At 41.2% G+C, this 19,534-nt stretch overlaps 1 protein-coding gene across 1 annotated transcript in view; it reads right to left on the bottom strand.

Annotated features, from left to right (window-relative positions):
• plxnb1a (plexin b1a) overlaps positions 1–19,534 on the bottom strand; it is a 97,019-nt gene that overhangs the window by 46,809 nt on the left and 30,676 nt on the right. Inside the window, exons 2-4 of the mRNA XM_036591738.1 lie at positions 4,036–4,103; positions 1,365–2,475; positions 108–290 (exon numbers count right to left, since the gene is read on the bottom strand). Coding sequence (XP_036447631.1) covers positions 108–290; positions 1,365–2,453 — 1,272 coding nt within the window. The 5' untranslated portion in view covers positions 2,454–2,475; positions 4,036–4,103. The remainder of the gene's footprint in view (positions 1–107; positions 291–1,364; positions 2,476–4,035; positions 4,104–19,534) is intronic.

Below are 19,534 nucleotides of genomic sequence, written 5' to 3'. Positions count from 1 at the left end.
ACTACACTATACCACACTATAACTACAACACAAAAACAACCAGGTGTCTGGACCACCTTTGGAAGTAATAAAGTGAATGTGCTTTGTAATTTCACAATATAAATTACCTTGTGCAAATTTCCTTTGGAGTCTCCCAGAAAAGCAATAGAGTGCCCCTCCCTCACGCTGACCGCCACGGCAGTCAGACGAGCAGACGGGCTGTCCCACACCGCCTCAGCTTCCACCGGCTCCCAACTGGCCATTGGACTAGGGGTGTGGTCCGAGCCGCAGGGGTAAGCATTCAGTGTGTTCTGGAAAAGAGAGATAGCCAAACTTTCCTTTCAGTGGATGTTCTTTTCATTGTCCTTCTAAACATAAGCCACCTCATACTGAGATGTTTCATCTCTTGGCTCGCCTTTCTGTACTGTAAAGCTTTAGGCTATTGTCTCTGAGTCCTTAAAATCCTCTTAGCCCAAATAAGCAGATTTCGCCTAGATTAGACTAATCTAATACTACGTCTGCAAGGTGGTTCCTTTCTTTGTGACTAACACCACCAAATCCGCCAACTGTAGCCCTTAGAAAAAAGACCAAGATTAGGTACACAGTGATGTCATCTCACCCATCATGTGGTTTTGGCTGCGCCTACATTTTTAGGAGGGAATCTACGTGATTATTATGATGTTAGTTTATGAGACAAACATAATGGTCCATTTGCAACTATTCTCTGTGTTTGCATCTTGGGGTTTTCCCGTCTATAACGCCAGACTGCTAATGGACATTCCTCTGTTTTTGCTTTCAATTCATGTCCTTCAAATCCTTAATTCTCATGATACCCCCCACAGGAGGCGTCATTAGAGTAGCTTGGATGAGTGGGCCTTATTGATCCTTAACAACCCTGGTAAAGGCACTGCAGGCTGAAGACTGGCCAGCCAGCAGGCAGCAATGTGGGGATCAGGCCAAGGTCAGGTGCCCACGGGCCTCCTTTCTGGATGTCCGCGATTCGTCCGGTAGCCTCGTTAAGGAGAATCCTAAACTCCGGAGTAGGCTTGCTCTACATTTGTCAAACAGCATGAAAATCACTCATTTAAAGGACTATAATAGATGCATATAATCTGCCTGTGATTTAATGAGGGCTCAAAACAAAATGGATCTTAACTTTCAAACACAATCATTTCAAACATAATCCTTCTGTAGTCTGTGTTTTTTTTCTAGTGAGAAAATATTATTATTATTATTATTATTATTATTATTATTATTATTATTACTACATGAACCACATGGCCTTAAAACCAATCAAACAGGTCAGCTGTTTGTTTATATATTTTGGCACATTATTTTTAAAACACAGATCTGGAAGAGATTAAAAGTACCAGCCGTGTTCTCACCGTGGGAAGGTTGGCACAGCTGGATTTGACATCGTACTCGATATACGCCACCTTCCTGCCCTCTTTCTGGCCATCCTGTGTGTAGCACAGGTCTCGTGTGGCATCAATATGGTTATCCAGTTCATCCAGTGCATAAACGCAAAGTGCCGATTCCTCGCTTGGCTTGCTGGCCGCATTTAGAGCAGTGGAAAACACCGCCATCAGAACCTGTCCATCGTCTGCCTCTTTTCCGCCGACCTGCGCCCCCTGCAGGAGGTTGTAGTTTTTCCCAGTTGAGCCAGAGCGGCACGCTAGAGGAACTTCGACATAGGAATAGTATGCTTGATCATCCAGACAGACCCGTGCAACATATGTTATGTATTCCCGAGAAGCACCTTTAAGATTGCGCCTGTAGAATAAAAAGTAAACATGGTTATGATGCGTAAAGGTGGCCACAAAATTGTGGTCGTACTCCGAGAGCCGGCCAGCCACGGCCAGTTTAGCTGTCTCTTCGTAGGAAAAAATGGGTTCGGCTGAAAGCTGGCGAGTTGAGATTGGCGGGTGGCTGCTTGTGTAACCCCGTCCTACATAGAGGAGGGACGGGGCCCCGTCTCGTGGTCTTACCACGAGTCCAACAGTGGAGACGGTTGGGTCGTTAGCGGCTACATACTGCGTATCCACAGGCCTCTCAGCAGAGAACAAAACGTTGCTGACGCTAACCAGGCTTCGCTTCTGACAGGTGCCCTGATGGGCGCTGCCGCAGGTAATGAGCTGGAGGGAGTAGGGGTCCACCAGCAGCAGCTTGTTGTGGTTACTGACCAGTCGGGCCTGGGGGCAGTTGTCCAAAGTTACAGGCGGGAGGCACTCCTTGCTGTCCCTCACCGGACCTGTCCGCTCCTCAACCTCCAGACGCAAGCCGTCTAGGCCAGCCAGCTGGTAGAGGTGATCACGTGCGCCCACATAGACTGTACCCACGGCAGGGTCAGGATGCAAGGCCAGATGCTGGAATGCAGTGTCGTTGGAGGAGAAGCGGGGAAAGTGGCTGCAGACCAGCGGAGCTCCCAGAACGCCCAGGAGGAGGGGAAGAAGCAGAGTGAAGATGAGAGCCATCCCACGAGGCACTACAAATGCACTGAACAGAGAGAAATGAGGAATAAGAAGAGGGCTGTCCCTAGGAACATTTGCAATACAATACAATAGTCCACCAGGCATGATCACATGATTACATACACCGACCAGCCACTTCATTAAGTACAACTTCTTGTATCTACAAGTCCATTTTATCAGCTCCACTTACTATACAGGTGCACTTTGTAGTTCTACAGTTACTGTAGTCCATCTGTTCCACTTCTTCATACTTTGTTAGCCCCCTTTTACCCTGTTCTTCAATGGTCAGGACCCCCAAAGAATCACCACAGAGAAGGTATTCTTTGGGTGGTGAATCGTTCTCAGCACTGCAGTAACACTGACGTAGTGGTGGTCGGTTAGTGTTCGTTGTGCTAGTATGAGTGGATCAGACATATGGAGTTAATTTTGTGCCAAAAAATTCAAATGAAACAATAAAATCCACAAGCAAAATATTAAGGATCAAAATGTCCAACATATTGCAATTACAAATTAAGAGAGTGAAAATGAGTGAAAATTAAGACAATTTAACTCTCCAGCAGCACTGCTGTGTCTGATCCACTCATACCAGCACAACACACACTAACACACCACCACCACGTCAGTGTTACTGCAGTGCTGACCACTGAAGAACAGGGCAAAAGGGGGCTAACAAAGTATCAGAGAAACAGATGGACTACAGTCTGTAACTGTAGAACTACAAAGTGCACCTATATAGTAAGTGGAGCTGATAAAATGGACAATGAGTATAGAAACAAGGAGGTGGTCATAATGTTATGCCTGATCAGTGTACAGTACTGCGCAAAAGCCTCATACATTAAAATTTGATTTTAACAATCTGTTTATCTGGGGAGTAAGCATTTATTTTCTCCAAAAAACACTAATGTCAAAATAAATCTAGCATCTTTATATATTATAGTAAATAGTGATTTTATGATTTTATGCTATGTGTCTCTTTAACCATTTCAAACTCTCCCAATACTTGGTTTAGCTAGTCAATCATTTATTAAAGTAAATCGAGAACATAACAAATCTATGTAATGGCTGTGACACTCTAACTAACTGACAAGAAAACAAGTAATTCTTTTATATAGTTTAATTTTATATTTCCATTTTACTGCTCAGATAAATGGTTTGCCTAAGGCTTTTGCACAGCTCATGCACTATTTTTATCTAACTGGTCTACATAAAATACTACACATATTGCATTTTATAGTTAGCTAGAAACCACTAACATGGTAATCCACAAAAAACAGACTGAACTATAAAATTACACACTATGTGAGCTTTGTGACTGGGTGGTCTGCCCAGTAATTTCTATGACAGGGGGTTTCCATTTTTGTTTACGAGTTCACGCTGCAGAAAAAAACACATCTCTTCAGATATCAAATTGATGTCGTTAGAAGCTGGAGGTGGAGGTGGAGCTGGAGGTGGTTTGTCTAGCGAGCTCTGGGTAATGCAGACGGACATTTCGAAACAGTTTAACCAGATTTTACTGGATTCAGCATTCCAACACCAATTTACTAACAAGTCGTCATCTTAAACATGTTATTGAATGTATTCTTACCATCAATACGTTGGAGTGGTTTCTGTTCTCTTGATCATCATGTAGCACAGCATATGCCCGCTGAGCCTCTGTGAGAAACAAACAGTTTAAGTTTCACCATCTAAATCTCCAAAAGGTATTAAAGTAATGCAGCTCATTAAAGTTACAGTAGCTGAGCAGAGCATCATTGCTATCGAAGGAGATGGGATAGTGTATATCTCTATCAAACCATGATAGCTGTGCTCTGCACTTATACAATGCTCACTGGCAGTCATCCCACAACAGACGGAGGCAGCCTGTAGTTGTTTTATTGCTTTACATCAATTAAACGCAACAAATGACAGGATAATAAAGTAGAGTGCTCAAGGGGAGCCGTCCAATCTATTAATAAACAAAGCCAAACAGACGTTCGGCTGATCAGATCTGTCTTTTCCTTTTACTTCTAAAGCATTTTAGCTTTAATTTCCAAACTCGATATCCATAAAGCCGTCTCTCTGTCTCTGACTTTTGCCCTCCATGAACTTTAGTCAGTTCCCCACACATTTGAAAGGAATACTATCATCCGTCTCAGACACAGACTCCCTTCACTGAGAGAGAAAGAGGCTCTCATTGTAAGGCATGTCACTGACCCACGGATGTGGGCCGAGAAAGGGAAAGTGGGGTCACTGCTGCTCTTAGCTCAGTAAAATATTAGCATTACCATCGAGCTGCTGTGCTGTTTGCTGATAGAATAATACAGGGAGATTCACTCGAAAGAGGCCCCGAATATTCTGTAATAACTGTCACTAGGATGAAGCAGTTCAGTTCAGTTCAGTTCATGTATGTATACATATATATATATACACATATATATAGCAGATAGCAGAAGGAATAAAAGACTTAAAATAGCTATTTGTTCTACTGAGGGGCGCGATATAACGCCGACCTGACGGCATTACAGTGAATTCGCTGGACAAAATATGATCAGATTGAGTGATAAGAGGCCAGGTCTCTCTGTTGGACTCCAATTATCTTTGAACAGATTTTTACAATACCATTCTGGCTATTCTTGTCCCTCATCGACAGTCCATTAAACCAACAAGTAAATGAAAAAGTAAAAACATTTTCAATAAATGACTGATAAAAATTGCACAGCACCGTATTACAAACATGAAAAGAATTCAGCTCACGCAGTAAATGAGTTCTTTGTTGACCCTTCTTAACAACCAGCTCTGTATCTGCATCAAATTTAAGTTGGGAGCCAAATACTGTTCCTAAGTACTTATATGTGTCCACAATTTGTAGCTCTTTTCCATGTATGATACTAGCTTTTGGTTTCTTTTTATTTTGCCTGAAATCTATAATTAACTCCTTAGTTTTTGTCACATTAAGGTCAAGAAAGTTCTCATCACACCACGTAACAAAAGCAGGTAGGGCACAACCATGATCTGACTCTGTAATCTGAACCAAACAACGTGCAATGTGCTCCTCAGGATATGGAGCTTCGAACAAGCCTGGAAGCCCCTGCAGAGCGATGACGTACGCGCCGGACAGCCGTCACGACGGTTAACATCTGTTTGCAACTTTACCCAGTCACTCGATTTCTCATCAGGATAGTGGTGTACAGTATACAGTATGCAAAGAACATGGCAGAAATTGAGTCGTCCTTTCAAAGGGGCTTCGGCTACCACAGTCGCCGGATCTGACACCACCAGACTTCTATCTTTGGGGTATGCTCAAAGTAAAAGTCTATGGGAACAGGCCTCGCGCTGTGGAAGATTTGAAGGAAAACATCCAACGTGACATCACTGCTATTCCCCCCGATATGCTAGCTGATATGCTGGTCGATCCAGGAACATGGAGTGCTGCGTCGAAATGTGTCGGGCAGAAAACGGAGATCACTTCCAGCATCGCATGTAATGCAATCGATTACACATACGTCAAGGTATGTGGCGTAGCGTCCTAACGGGAGTTACAACAGAATATTCGGGGCCTCTTTCGAGTGAATCTCCCTGTATATTCACAATATGTGAATCAAAAGTCACTTTGACAATTAGAAAGGAAGAAAGCTGGAAAGCCTCCTTTTTAATCAGCTGAACAAACTCTACCAAATTCCAATGTGCCATCCATGTGCTTTGAAGAACCTCTCAACAAAAAAACGACAAAAAAGCCCAGTTGTATCTAAAAAGCTCAAAAATTCCAAAGTTCCCAAGAATTGCCTCCCACAAAGAGCAGCAAAGACGAAGCGGACTGACGAGAGGACAATGGAATTTCCCTGCTGCATTACTGGAATTACACTCTGCGCCATTAAATCGTTATTATCACAGACATGCAGATGTGCTGTGGATTTAACACCTCAGACAGTCAGAGGATCACTAACAAAACAGATTCCACTTCTCTGTAAATCAATAATACGAACTGGAGGAACCAGGAATGCAGACAGTGCAAAAGATTTCCCCCCAAGAATGACAAGTACTTCAAGCCTCGTTCAAGCATAAAGGCTTCTGCCTGGCTGGCTGAATGGGTTGGGCCTGAAAGGAGAGCATTGTTTGGAAGTGTTCCCAAAGGCATGGATGCCGGGGACTGGCAGGCCGACGTCAGGCCCGCGAGGCCTTCTCCCGCGGCCGGCCGGGAGAGGAGACTGACCCCACTGTCTCGCGCTGAAGCACTGGCACTGACCCCACATTTTTATGGCCTTCAACAGAACGTCTCGCTGTCACGCCTCATTGGGCATGACAATGAACATGAGAAGTTGCCACTCTGAGTGATTAAGAAACCTATTTATCCCTCCCGGGGGACAATGTGACCATTCACCGAGCAGCAAGAGTGTCGAAACCGAGTTCACGCTGCAGAAAAAAGGACGTCTTTTCAGATATCAAACTGATGTCGTTAGGAGCTGGAGCTGGAGGTGGTTTGTCTAGCGAGCTCTGGGTAATGCGGATGGACATTTCGAAACAACAATGCTAATAGTTTATAATGCAATCATCATTTGGCAAGCGCTTACTGCTCACAATTACGGAGAGATTTATTGAAAGAGAGAGGGAGCTGACAGAAAGACGGCAGAGAGACAGAGTGAGGGGGGGGAGAGGGAGAGATAGAGGAAAAGAGATGGAGAGAGTGGGAGAGAGAGAGGTTATTTATAGGGCCTTTGGACAGGCACTGCAGTCAGAGAGGAGTTTTAGAGCATACTCTTCATACCACACACTACAGATGACTTTTCCAAATCAGGCTTTCCAGCTACTTTCTCCTGAGGGGCAGTTTCACTTGTCATTCATCATGTCATTAAACTAGTAATGCAGAAATGGCAGAAAAATATACGTGCAGTTTATGGAGTAAGTGTAATAAAATAGACACTGACTGTAAGAGCAGGTATAACGTAAAGCCAATAATAGGCCCTTTTCACAAGAAACTGAAGTGTGTAAACTCTGGGTAAAGAAAGTTCTGCTACTGCCTTTTGGACAGTTATTAACTTCAGAAATACAGGTGCTCTTATCACTTCAGCCTCCACAGAAAGGTGAGTCACTTTATCTTTGTCACAGTTGCCAAGATTGAAATCCGAGGGTGTGTCCAGAACTGTTGGAGAACCAAACCCACAACGATGTGGGAGTCCAAACTAAATAAAGGATATAAATGATTCCTGGAAAAATTCCTTCACAGCTATCAGAGCACAGTAATGTCAGCTAACGTCTACAGAGTGATAAATCGATGGACAGGTGAAAATAACTATAACTAAAATGCTAGATTAGCCATGTTAGTTGGAGATGCTGAAACAGCTCGATGACAATAAACTAGTTAAAGTGGCACAAAGCTAAACGCGCACATCCCAGCAGGGGGCGCGCCGGGTCGTCAGGGTCCGTAGCGCCACTGTAGATGTTTTCTCAATTGCATTTATAATCACTCAGCTGGTTTCATGATAAAAAACAAATAATATATTATATATTTCTATATTTATTTTATTGGATTTAGTTTTCTGCTGTACATCTTTTACTTGGAGAATAGATTCCGATTCTGATTCTGATTAAATCCTCTATCGGCCTCTCTTACATAGAAAGCCTGACAAACTCACCCATTTATATATTTTTCTTATGTATGTTTTTATGAAGAACATATCGTCGCTGTCCATAGAAAAACAAGTATCTCCGGAGAGGGCAAAAACATTCTTTACTTTCAATGTAAGTCTAAGGAAAGAGATTTTATTCTAAGTAATTTTGAAGCAGTTATATTGGTCCAATCATCACGAAATTTTCACACAATGAAAGGAGAGCTGCTGAGCTCAAATGATGCAGAAAAGTAAAAATCGCAAAAAATTTTGATTTGTAGGTTTTCATAGGACTGTGACGATATTCTGTCTAAAACTGCACCACTTTTTGTTAAAACTGAAAAAAAGCAGCATTAATCAGATAGGAGAAAAAAGAACACGCTAAAATACATTTTGTGTGCGTTGCAGTTAGTCGCCCTGTAAAGGCTAAAGTTTTTTGCTAAGCGGCATATGCCTTCACGTATTAAAGTCACAAGCACAGTCTCAAACAGAAGATGAGGTTTGTTGTTTAGGTATCAACAACTCGTGGGGGTCCGAAGCACAATTGATGTTACAAAATGTTCAAAAGTGTCTCATGAAAGATCTCGTAAACTGGCAGTCTGATACACTACATTCAGCATTCACGAATCCAGCCTGAAAAAAATTATGTGCTGGTCTTCTTGGTGAAAAAAGGCCTGGAACTTCATCATTTAATTTAAATAACACAATGTATATTTTCCCCATCTGTCTAGATTAGCATTATAGAGAAAAGTAACATTTAACCATTGTGTGGCGTTGATGTGTGTGTTACTCAGTGGTCTGCTGGACCCACTGCATTATTGTTGTTTAAATCAATACAGCCATAACAATTTATGTAAAAGTACCAGATATTTAAAATATCACGAGTGTCCAGCGTAGGGTCCTCCTTTAGCAGCTGTAGCCAGTCAGCAGCCTGGCCATGTTGTCCACCCTCACAAACACACACACATATACAAACACAGACACACACACACTTACAGCAGGCCATGTAGGAGGTGAACAGAGTGAAGGACACAGCACCTCCACACTTTTACTCCCCGCAGGTTCACCCAGCACCACATATGTAATATAAATGTGTGGGGGGTGAACAGAGTGAAGACACTGAAAATGGGTTAATTTATTTGTTCTTCACAGAAAATGAGCAAAGGACAAGAATCTGAGGTTGAAATAATAATAAATCACATCATTTTTTCTTTTGGTGACCACTGAAAATGGGTCTCACAGACCCCAACACCACACAAGGGTTAAAGAATTTTTACAAATGCAGTAAACTGCATAAAATTCGAACATTAGCATAGGAGCGCATTCTGCTCTTCCTGGATACATTATCTAAACGCATGATCAAAAATCAATTTAAAATATCGATCAAATATAAACATTTACACCTTTTTTTTTTAAAAGCAAATAGCAAATCGTCAATTATTATGATCTGATTCAGTGTTAGTGACATTGGCATATACGGTCCAACAATTCCTTTAAAGTGAACAGTTGAGGTTCTGACAGGCCAAATTAAATTCCAGCGCTGGCACAGGCATGAAAACAAACTCAACTCGTCTCAGGCTGTCTGAGGCATTCTGAACTAGTGCCCCACTCCCCTCTACCCAGAGGAAGTTCCCATGACAGCAAGGCCCCCAGTGCTATAAATAGGTCCACCCCTCGCCACTGAGGTCAGACGGTCAGACATGGGGTGGGGAACACCAACATCTCTTTACTGCTGATAGGGCTCCATTACATTTCAGTTAAAAGCCAAACCTTTCGTTTCTTTGCTTGATCAATCACAATATCACATCATAATATTATACAATATTCCATACAACAGACTGTTCACTGTATATAGAATACAACACATAACTGCTTACTCTAACAGTACCTAACATACCGTATATATTGTATTTATAGTATTATGTGTATATATACATGTATACATCATTCATAGACATATCTATAATTGTCTATATATTGTTCATATAGTCATATTTTTCATAGATACGTCATATTTATGCCTGTTATTGCATATTTGCACTGCCTGTTTTTCATTATTGCTACTATTTGCACTATTTGGTAGATGCTGACATTGACTGTAAAGGTGAATCAATCACAATCTATCTGTCTATCTATTTATCTGTCTATCTATCTTACATTCACACTCATTAAACTGGTGGTGTCTGTCTGCTTTTTCTCTGGTCTTTTGTCAGCGGTCAGAAAGGCAGACATGGCACGACTGTGTGGAATCTTGGCTAAGGTAACAAAGCCCTGAGTGTATTTGGTACATTGTGCTTCATGCCAGTTGACTCATGGACCACCAGTGAGAACGGGAAGCTTTTCAAAAAAGAGAATAAGTAGAAAACAAAAGCAAGCATTTAGAGCGAAGCCAGAAAACTAAATGAAAAATAAAATTAATGAAAAAATAAATAGCATAACAAAGATGAGCTTAAAATGGTGTAATTAGTTCTGACAGAGCTTACTTTCTAACAAATTAAGCTCTGTTAAGCATCAGCCGTCACAAAGTGTGTCACATTGTTTGAACAGTCCTAAAACGACCCCCTGCAGTTTCTAAATATTACTTTGGGTCATGAATTTTTCATGGCCTTTATTGCTAAAATGCACCTCAGTTGGCTGATGCCCGTCCTCCTCAAAGAGCAGAGGCTTTCTTCTGACTGACTGACCACTGAAAGGCTTTCTCTGGCTCAGCAGCATAATATTCGCCATCAAACGGGCTCTCGGTGGAGGAGATGCACACCTGCCTCTGAAGCTTGGTGGCCATTTTGGCCCCTCCTCACCGGCCCCACACTCAGCCAACAACCCACAGCCACAGGCCCAAACAGTGCCCAGACATCCGGGGGAGTCCTGGAGAAGGCATGTGGTTTGGGGCTGTTCAATTATTCAGCACGCTCTCAGCCTGTACGGTATTCCGACCGGTCACTGTCATCCAGCTCAGTGAAGTGTTAAGTAATGGATGAATGACCCCAGATGTGAGCACTGGTTTATTAGCCTGTTCGACTATGGCTGAGTGGCAGTCACAAAAAAACACGGAGCGGGTGAAGATTTGCGTCTATCAGGAGTTCCTACACTTCATACATCTACCAGCATCACTAAAGCTAAGAGAATGTGTCTAAACTGTTGTACACAAAGGTTTTAACACCTGCGGTCAAATTACATGTTTTGCAAAAATAAGTTAACAAATCTTTTACAGGGAACAAACCTGAATACAGCCTTTCACACTCAATTGAATGCACAACTTCTCTTTACTTGCTAATAACCATATTGGAAAAAAAAAATAAAACAATTTACAATCTAACATGTACCGTAACATTTGCATTAAATTCACCAAATTCATCAAAAAACAGCTGTCATGCAATAAAATGTGCAAAGGTCTGCTCTCTGTAGAGGATGTGTTAATTTATTTTCACTCAGAAAATCTAAAAAACATTTCATTTGTACCAAAGGAGCCCAAACCTTTGCTTATGACTGTATTACACAAAGTTTGTAAACTTCAAGATGAGGATTATTTAACCTTTAAAACTTGCCATTATTACTGGTGATAGAAAAGGCAGTGTCATGTGATATATTAGTAATTTCTCTTTCATAGCTCACTAAAACAAATAGTTACAGTGAGCTATGAGAGAAATAAATGTTAACAATATGGATTCTAAACTCAATCAATACTACATTTTAATTCATAAATAGAAGAGATGTTCTATTGTGATTTGAATGAAAACAATTCACTATTTTTACATTTTAGCCATGTATTTACATCACAACAAACAGAAAACCGGACGTGTAGACTCGAAATGAATGTAATCTGTGTAACCACATGAGAGGGAGTGTGTTATCGCGAAATCACGGCTGTGATTTAGTCGCCATTGATCATCACAGCTGATGTTATTGGCGATAACACACTCCTCAAGTCTTCTATTGCTTTTATACAACAGTTAAATAAATAAAGTAATAAATTAATAAACTGGGCCGTGAACGCAGCGTTTAATATGTTTTAATGTTCGCAGTTCCTTCACCAAATTATAGTTCCTTAACGAGCAGCTTGTTGCTACGTCAGAGTAATGAGCTCCGCCCACTCGCTGCACAGCCGGCAGTTCGTTCTCCAGCTCCTTACACTAAATTCCCAAACTGTCATCACCACTGAGCAGCTTTTCAGTCGGCAGCTGTGACAGAAGAACAGCTAAACAACCTGGAATCAGCCAGAAATGAACCCAACACCATTCGCCAAACTAAACAGGCTGTAAGATGCTTTACAGACTGGCTGGAACAAAACAACATTAATACTGATCTGGCAAAAACTGACAAAACTGAGCTAAACTTGATATTGCAGCAGTTTTATGGCTCAGTCTGATTTGGTCAGACTCTGAAGATCAGACTACACGTTTGGCGGTATTGGTTCATTTCTGGCTGATTCCAGGTTGTTCAGCTGTTCTTCTGTCACAGCTGCCGACTGAAAAGCTGCTCAGTGGTGATGACAGTTTGGGAATTCAGTGTCGTCTCATCTTCAGAGTCTGACCAAATCGGCTGTCGGTCAAAGGTGATCTTAAGTGTCCATTTTCTGTTTGTGGCAAAGTAAGAAGTAAAAACGTTCAAATGTCTTGAGCGTCTCCTACGGCTGTCAAAGTTGTTGCTTAGCAACGGTGTCTCAGCGGAGTGTGAAAAAGAACACTTCTCAACCAATCAGCTCGATATATACGCATTGCTGTGACTGTCTCATAACAACTGAATGCTGTACTGTTATGCTGCTTGCATGGACCACCGAGTGTACTGATAAAGTAAGAACCCAGAGGGGCTGACTACTTATTTTCTTAACTAGAACTAGGCGAGCTAACAGGCTATAAAATAGCTAACAGGTTAAAAAACTCCTCCACTAATATCAGCTTTGAATTCAAGTACTTACTGTATGATTCAAAAACTGCAATATTGTAAAACTGCAATATTAAATACCAAAGAATATGTCACTTGACTGTGTTACACGCTTTAATTGTCCAAGTCTAGTTAGATCTATCTTAACTAGCATCAAACCCAGCGGTGGTAATTTGGTGAGCAAAAAGTACTCATAAAGAACCCTGTTTGGTGCTGTATAGAACCATCAAAAAGGTTCTATATAGAACATCTACAGCACATTCTCCATCAGTCTGAAGAAACCTTTAATGATTCAAAGAGCCCTTTAGTCATGCAAAGCGTTGTTTGAGTGTTCATGGTTCTATATAGAACAATTGCCTTTACTGAAGAACCCTTTGAAGAACCATCATTTTTAAGAGTATAGCAGGTAAGACAGTCAAGTCAAGACAGCTGGACGTCCGTCCCACCGCCGTCTTTTAAAGATCAGAGCATAAACTTTGTCTCCTCTGCAGACCAGTTTCTGCTCCGCCATGTTGAACGTTATAAACTTTCCGATAGGGAACGTAATCAGATACGGGCGTTTACACGGATATTATTCTTCTATTTAACAGATTATTTACAAGATTACCCACCTCATTCAATCGGACATAAAATGTATTCCGAATGGCCTCAATCAGACTAGTCTATTCCGATTGAGGTGTTTACATGGACGTATTCTATTCCGATTGAGCTATTAGTCAGATTATTAACTGATTATTAGGCTGCATGTAAACGTGGCTAATGTATATCCAGTCCTCAAGGTTTCAGGTCAGACTACAGTCTCAAGATTATTCAGGAGTATAATTTGAAGCCAATGCAGCTTTTGAGTGGCTGTATATATTTTTTTCTCTTCTCTCTATTTGTATGTTTTATGTCTGTCTATGTCCTTTCTGTGTTTGCATGTTCTCCCCGTGTCTGGGTGAATTTCTCAATGCTGTCTAGCGTTGCGGGGGGGTCATCAGCAGAAAATATATATTGCTATCTTTCTTTCACTTATTCAGAAGAAATCTGCAATCGAATGTGTTGATGCCCCGTGGCCTTCATAATTAGTTCAGTCAAGCAGGTACAAAAATGTACAAAGTATAGGGACTTCTGAACTGGAACTATGAAATCAGCAACTTGTGGACAATGATTAATAATTGATCTGTTAAAATGTGAGCTATTTGATGATTCTCTGTCAGCACATGCTGCTCTGAGCAGTACTTTGGCATCACCCATCACTTTTTATCTACAGTAAAGTCACCCTGTGCTTCTTTTATTATGCATATGTGTTAAAACACATTTATTCTAGTTATTAAACATATTTCATTTTATTCAGATATTAAGATGTAAGGAAGATGGTATAAGAGTATCTTCTGGTGTTTACAGCAATCAGTTGGCCTAATTGCTCCTTTGCCATGCTGTTGCTTAGGTTGGCTTGTGGCAGGCCTCAGATAGCAGCAGTCAACAGTGCCTTGGTCACTGTTTTCTTGCTTGACTTAAAGCTAATTAGTACTCCTACAGTGATGCATAGAGTAAACCACACCCACCCCACCACCAACAACCCGTAATTAACATAAATTTACATGTTAGACACTTTGAAAAGGGCAAACTGTGATCATGCAAGAAATGCACTGTCAAAGCACAGCTTTGGGATGGAAACTGTGTTTACATCAATTAATCACTGTACCAAACTTCTGTGCATGTAATCTTTGCTTTTGTCTTTTTGTCAGTAGGTTTCTCATTTTAACTTTGGCTTTACTGTAACATCCCATCATGAAAAAAATTTTTTTTAAGATTATTTTGAAAATATTTTATTTCCATTCTGGCAGACATTTTACACACATGAAATGAACTTGTTAATGCTGTATAAAATGTCAATTTTACCATGTGAATTTGAATTTTAATATTGGCATGAAAATCCATAAGGAAGTAGCCATATCCCTCTATCTTCACCCTCATTTTCATAATGTAGGTAGCAGCGTTTTTGACAAAGCAAATCTTTGTGAGAGGCTCATAAACAGAATGTGCTATGAAACAGAGCTAAGCTCACATACTTATTCATCTATTCTGTTTGCACACTAAATGCATACATTACCTCCCACCCACAGCTCCACAGCCCTGCACAAAAGCCCCTCTCTCTCGTGCCTCTGAATGGGACTGAGAAGGCTCTTTGTGGCCTGCGGTTGTCTTGACGACACCCCGTGGTCCAAGGATGAGAGGGACTCCATGGATGCATGCTTCGCTTAGGAAAGGCTATTAGATCACCCTAAAATGAACAAAACTTAACTATAACCTCCTACACCCAGCCTAAGACAGCTACCCGTCCCCCTGCTAAGTAGCTAACTCCTTACCTTCATGTGCCTTAGAAGCGTCGGCCACAACTGCTAATAAAATAAACTGCTGTTAATAAAAATAAAAATAGTAGATTTTGAGAATAAAGTCGTAATATTTCGAGAAAAAAGTAGTAATATTTTGAGAAACAAGTCGTACTATTTTGAGAAAAAAAGTCGTAATATTCAAGAAAAAAGTCTTAATATTTCGAGAAAAAGTAGTAATATTTTGATAAAAACAGCTAAAGACAGCTCTTCGTAATATTTCGAGGAAAAAGTAATAATATTTTGAGAAAAAAGACATAATATTTTGAAAAACAAGTCGTAATATTTTGAGAAAAAAAGTCGTAATATTCGAGAAAAAGATGTAATATTTCGATAAAAAGTAGTAATATATTGAGAAAAAAGTCATAATATTTTGAGAAAAAAGTCGGAATATTACGATATTCTCAAAATATTAAAACATTTTTCTCAAAATATTAATTTTCCACTGTTTCTGTAAGGCAGTTTAATCACAAATGTATGTAGTTGTAAATACTCTAGTAGTATATTTGCCTGTAGATAGGTTTTTTGTACATATTCTGCTTTTTTGTATAGTATCACCCTTATAACTGTCCTGTGTTGTGTGACTGATACTGGCTGCTACATTTCCTTCGAGATCAATAAAGTATCTATCTATCTATCTCTCTCTCTCTCTCTCCCCATCTATCTATCTATCTATCTATCTATCTATCTATCTCTACTGAAAGAGCACCTGCGAGATTGCTAAGTCGTGCTAAACCATTAGCCCTTCTCTAACGTCCACGAAACCTTTTCTCCCCCTAAACTGGGCGGTTTATTTATGTCTCAAGAAGCCTTTAGCAGCTGTGCAGCGTCACTCCTGATCCAAACTGTTAGAACTGGGTTGGTTTGGAAGTGAACCTCTACCTACCTCTGGCAGCCTCACAGTGAAAGCCTTGTGAGAAACCTTTCACACAGAGCAGCTCTTCTGACAGACTGTACAGGCGTGAGGCCGCCGTCTGCTAAAATTAACATGGCTGTGTAGAACGTTCTTTCTGTTAGCGTGTGGAGTGTGACGACAGGCTAACACGTCCAGATGAGGCTACTTGTCAACGGTCAGTAAGAGAATTAAAAGAAAGAGTGGACTGAAGGCAGCAGTAGAGACAATAATAGAGACTACAGAGCTGATGTAATAGATGCGAGTTCATTAACAAGTGCCTGGGGCTGCATTCTTTCAAATGAGGTTTGGCAATAACAGGCACATGAAAATCCCTTTCCTTCTCCCTAACAGCCAAGGAAAGCTCTCAGTTCCTTAAATCCCCAAGTGATCATGACTTGGAGTGTTTATGGGACATATCCACATGCTTGATAATGGTTATACACTTCAGCTAAATCAAATCGCACTTGGCTGGGCTACAGCGACGGTTCCAGCACAACCACGGAGCAAAAAAAGCCCCGTCTCTCGCCTTTTCTGCTCCGTTTTATCCACTGCCAGTGAATCCATGCAGAAGTAATCGCGTCCAGTGGCTTGTGGTCATCCGTGAAGCACACCAGACCCTCTGGTTTATTTACTGTTTTTCCTGACAAACTGCAAATGGATTTAACGGATGCGTCTGCGAATCGAACCCTGGTATTATTCATGGGACAAACTGGAATTAGCTAAAAAGGACCATCCTTTTAGCAGCCACTGTCATGAAATATTCACGGTTTTGAGTTTTTCTTGGCAGGCGGCCAAATAAACAGGGCCCGGGACAGATAGCATCTGTGTCGGCTCTCCTAATTTCCACAATACAAAGGCCCACCAGACACTGGTCACTAGGGCTGCACAATATGGACAAAATACCATATTGCAATTATACTGCTACATATTGCGATTGCCATATGCCTTGCAGTACATCAAAAAAAAACAATGGTGAACCTTTATGTGATGTGGTTAACCCTTTAATGCTTACAGTTAAAAGCATCTATTTCTGCCTTTTAATCTACTCTTCTTTTTTAATGATGTGATGTTGGACTGTGATGTTGAGTTTCAACTTACTGGTTTTAAATAAGCACAAAGAGCAGGAATATACACTGATCCGGCATAACATTATGACCACCTCCTTGTTTCTACACTCATTGTCCATTTTATCAGCTCCACTTACTATATAGGTGCACTTTGTAGTTCTACAGTTACAGACTGTAGTCCATCTGTTTCTCTGATACTTTGTTAGCCCCCTTTTACCCTGTTCTTCAGTGGTCAGGACCACCATGGACCCTCACAGAGCAGGTACTATTTGGGTGCTGGATCATTCTCAGCACTGCAGTAACACTGACATGGTGGTGGTGTGTTAGTTTGTGTTGTGCTGGTCTGAGTGGATCAGACACAGCAGTGCTGCTGGAGTTTTTAAACACTGTGTCCACTCACTGTCCACTCTATTAGACACTCCTACCTTGTCAGTCCACCTTGTAGACGTAAAGTCAGAGACGATAGCTCATCTGCTGCTGCACAGTTTGTGTTGGTCATCCTCTAGTCCTTCATCAGTGGTCACAGGACGCTGTCGGCTGGATATTTTTGGTTGGTGGACACTGAGGTGTTTAAAAACTCCAGCAGCACTGCTGTGTCTGATCCACTCATACCAGCACAACACACACTAACACACCACCACCACCACGTCAGTGTTACTGCAGTGCTGAGAATGATCCACCACCCAAATAGTACCTGCTCTGTGAGGGTCCATGGTGGTCCTGACCACTGAAGAACAGGGTAAAAGGGGGCTAACAAAGTATCAGAGAAACAGATGGACTACAGTCTGTAACTGTAGAACTACAAAGTGCACCTATATAGTAAGTGGAGCTGATAAAATGGACAATGAGCGTAGAAACAAGGAGGTGGTCAGAATGTTATTCCTGATCTGTGTACATCACAGGTCAGTCGACTTTCATCGATACTCTGATTCAATAATAAGTGCTTATCGCTTATTCAGATTGCACTGTATTGCTCACTCAGAAACTACTGCAGTGCATCCAATAATAAAAGGCTGTCAACTGCTTATTTTACGTAGTCATATAAAACACACAGCACACAGAAAGCTCCAATTCCACATGCTGATCCTTTTTACAGTGCCCAGTGTTTACATGCATCCAACTACTCCAAGTACTGAGGCAGATTTTACTAAGTTAAAGAGGATGAAGCTAAACTGCCCATGTCAGTATCATTTTTTTAACAAGCGCTCATCCAAATGGCCTCATCATATCCCCTCGGGGGAATCCCCAACACCATCTTAAGGGTCATTCCATTACTGTATTAGCTCAAGTGAAGTGCATTAGGTGAGCCTTCAGAGAAGAGAGACTGAGTGAACACAAGTGTTGACTTTCTAAGAAATCACTGCAACCAGATGCATTTTCCTTTTTTAACCCTGAAAAAAATTGTGGTCAAAGCTGTTAATAAGGTATAGCACTTAACTACAACCCCATTTCCGAAAAAGTTGAAAAAAAAAAAGAAAACAAAATGCAATGATGTGCAAATCATTTAAACCCTATATTTGTTTGAAAATACTATGAAGACAACATATCAAATGTTGAAACTGAGAAATTGTACTGTCTTTTCAAAAACATTTGCCCATTTTGAATTTGATAGCAGCAACACATTCCAAAAAAGTTGGGACGTTCAGACTGAGTCACATCGCTGCAAATCAGATATGTATCACATTTCAGTACCACTAGGGCTGGGCGATAAAACGATAACGATAATTATCGCAATTTAACTTTTCCTCGATAGAGCGATACGACATGTTCGATAAATGTTCTATATAATACACCATTCTCACACTTCCACGTTCAGCGAAAGCCTTGGAGGCGTTTTCTACTGCAGGAAAGGCGACACCACTCTGCTGTTGCCAGGAGAGGGCGCACTTCAGAGTTTTTCTACATGATTAGTGAGAGAGGGGGCCACGAGTAAGATGAGTCTTTAGCAACGGCTGTAACGCGGAGTTATACATTCCCTGTTTGAGTGGAGCGACCGGCGATCTGTTCTCCTGTGACTGAGTCTGAGTGATGAGGTCAGTGGTGTAACTGTACTGACCTACAGCGAACTCACCTCTTTCCTCACATCCTAACCAGCTTTAGCAGCGTTAAATCACGTCTGATCCTCACAACTACAGCGCTGTTACAGCGCTCGGACAGTCATATTTTAGTATTAGTGCATTCCCAAGCAACGAAAGTGAAAGAAAGAAGTGGGTTCATGTAAATTACAGCCCTGATTTAAATGAAAGTAAACTGAGGAAGCTCTGAGGCATTGGAGAGCGGGAGA

The sequence above is a fragment of the Colossoma macropomum genome, unplaced genomic scaffold (assembly GCF_904425465.1).
Source record: "Colossoma macropomum unplaced genomic scaffold, Colossoma_macropomum, whole genome shotgun sequence".
In the NCBI taxonomy this organism is placed as follows: domain Eukaryota; kingdom Metazoa; phylum Chordata; class Actinopteri; order Characiformes; family Serrasalmidae; genus Colossoma; species Colossoma macropomum.
Note: the sequence above shows the minus strand (reverse complement) of the source record. Positions and strands in the feature narration are given on the sequence as shown.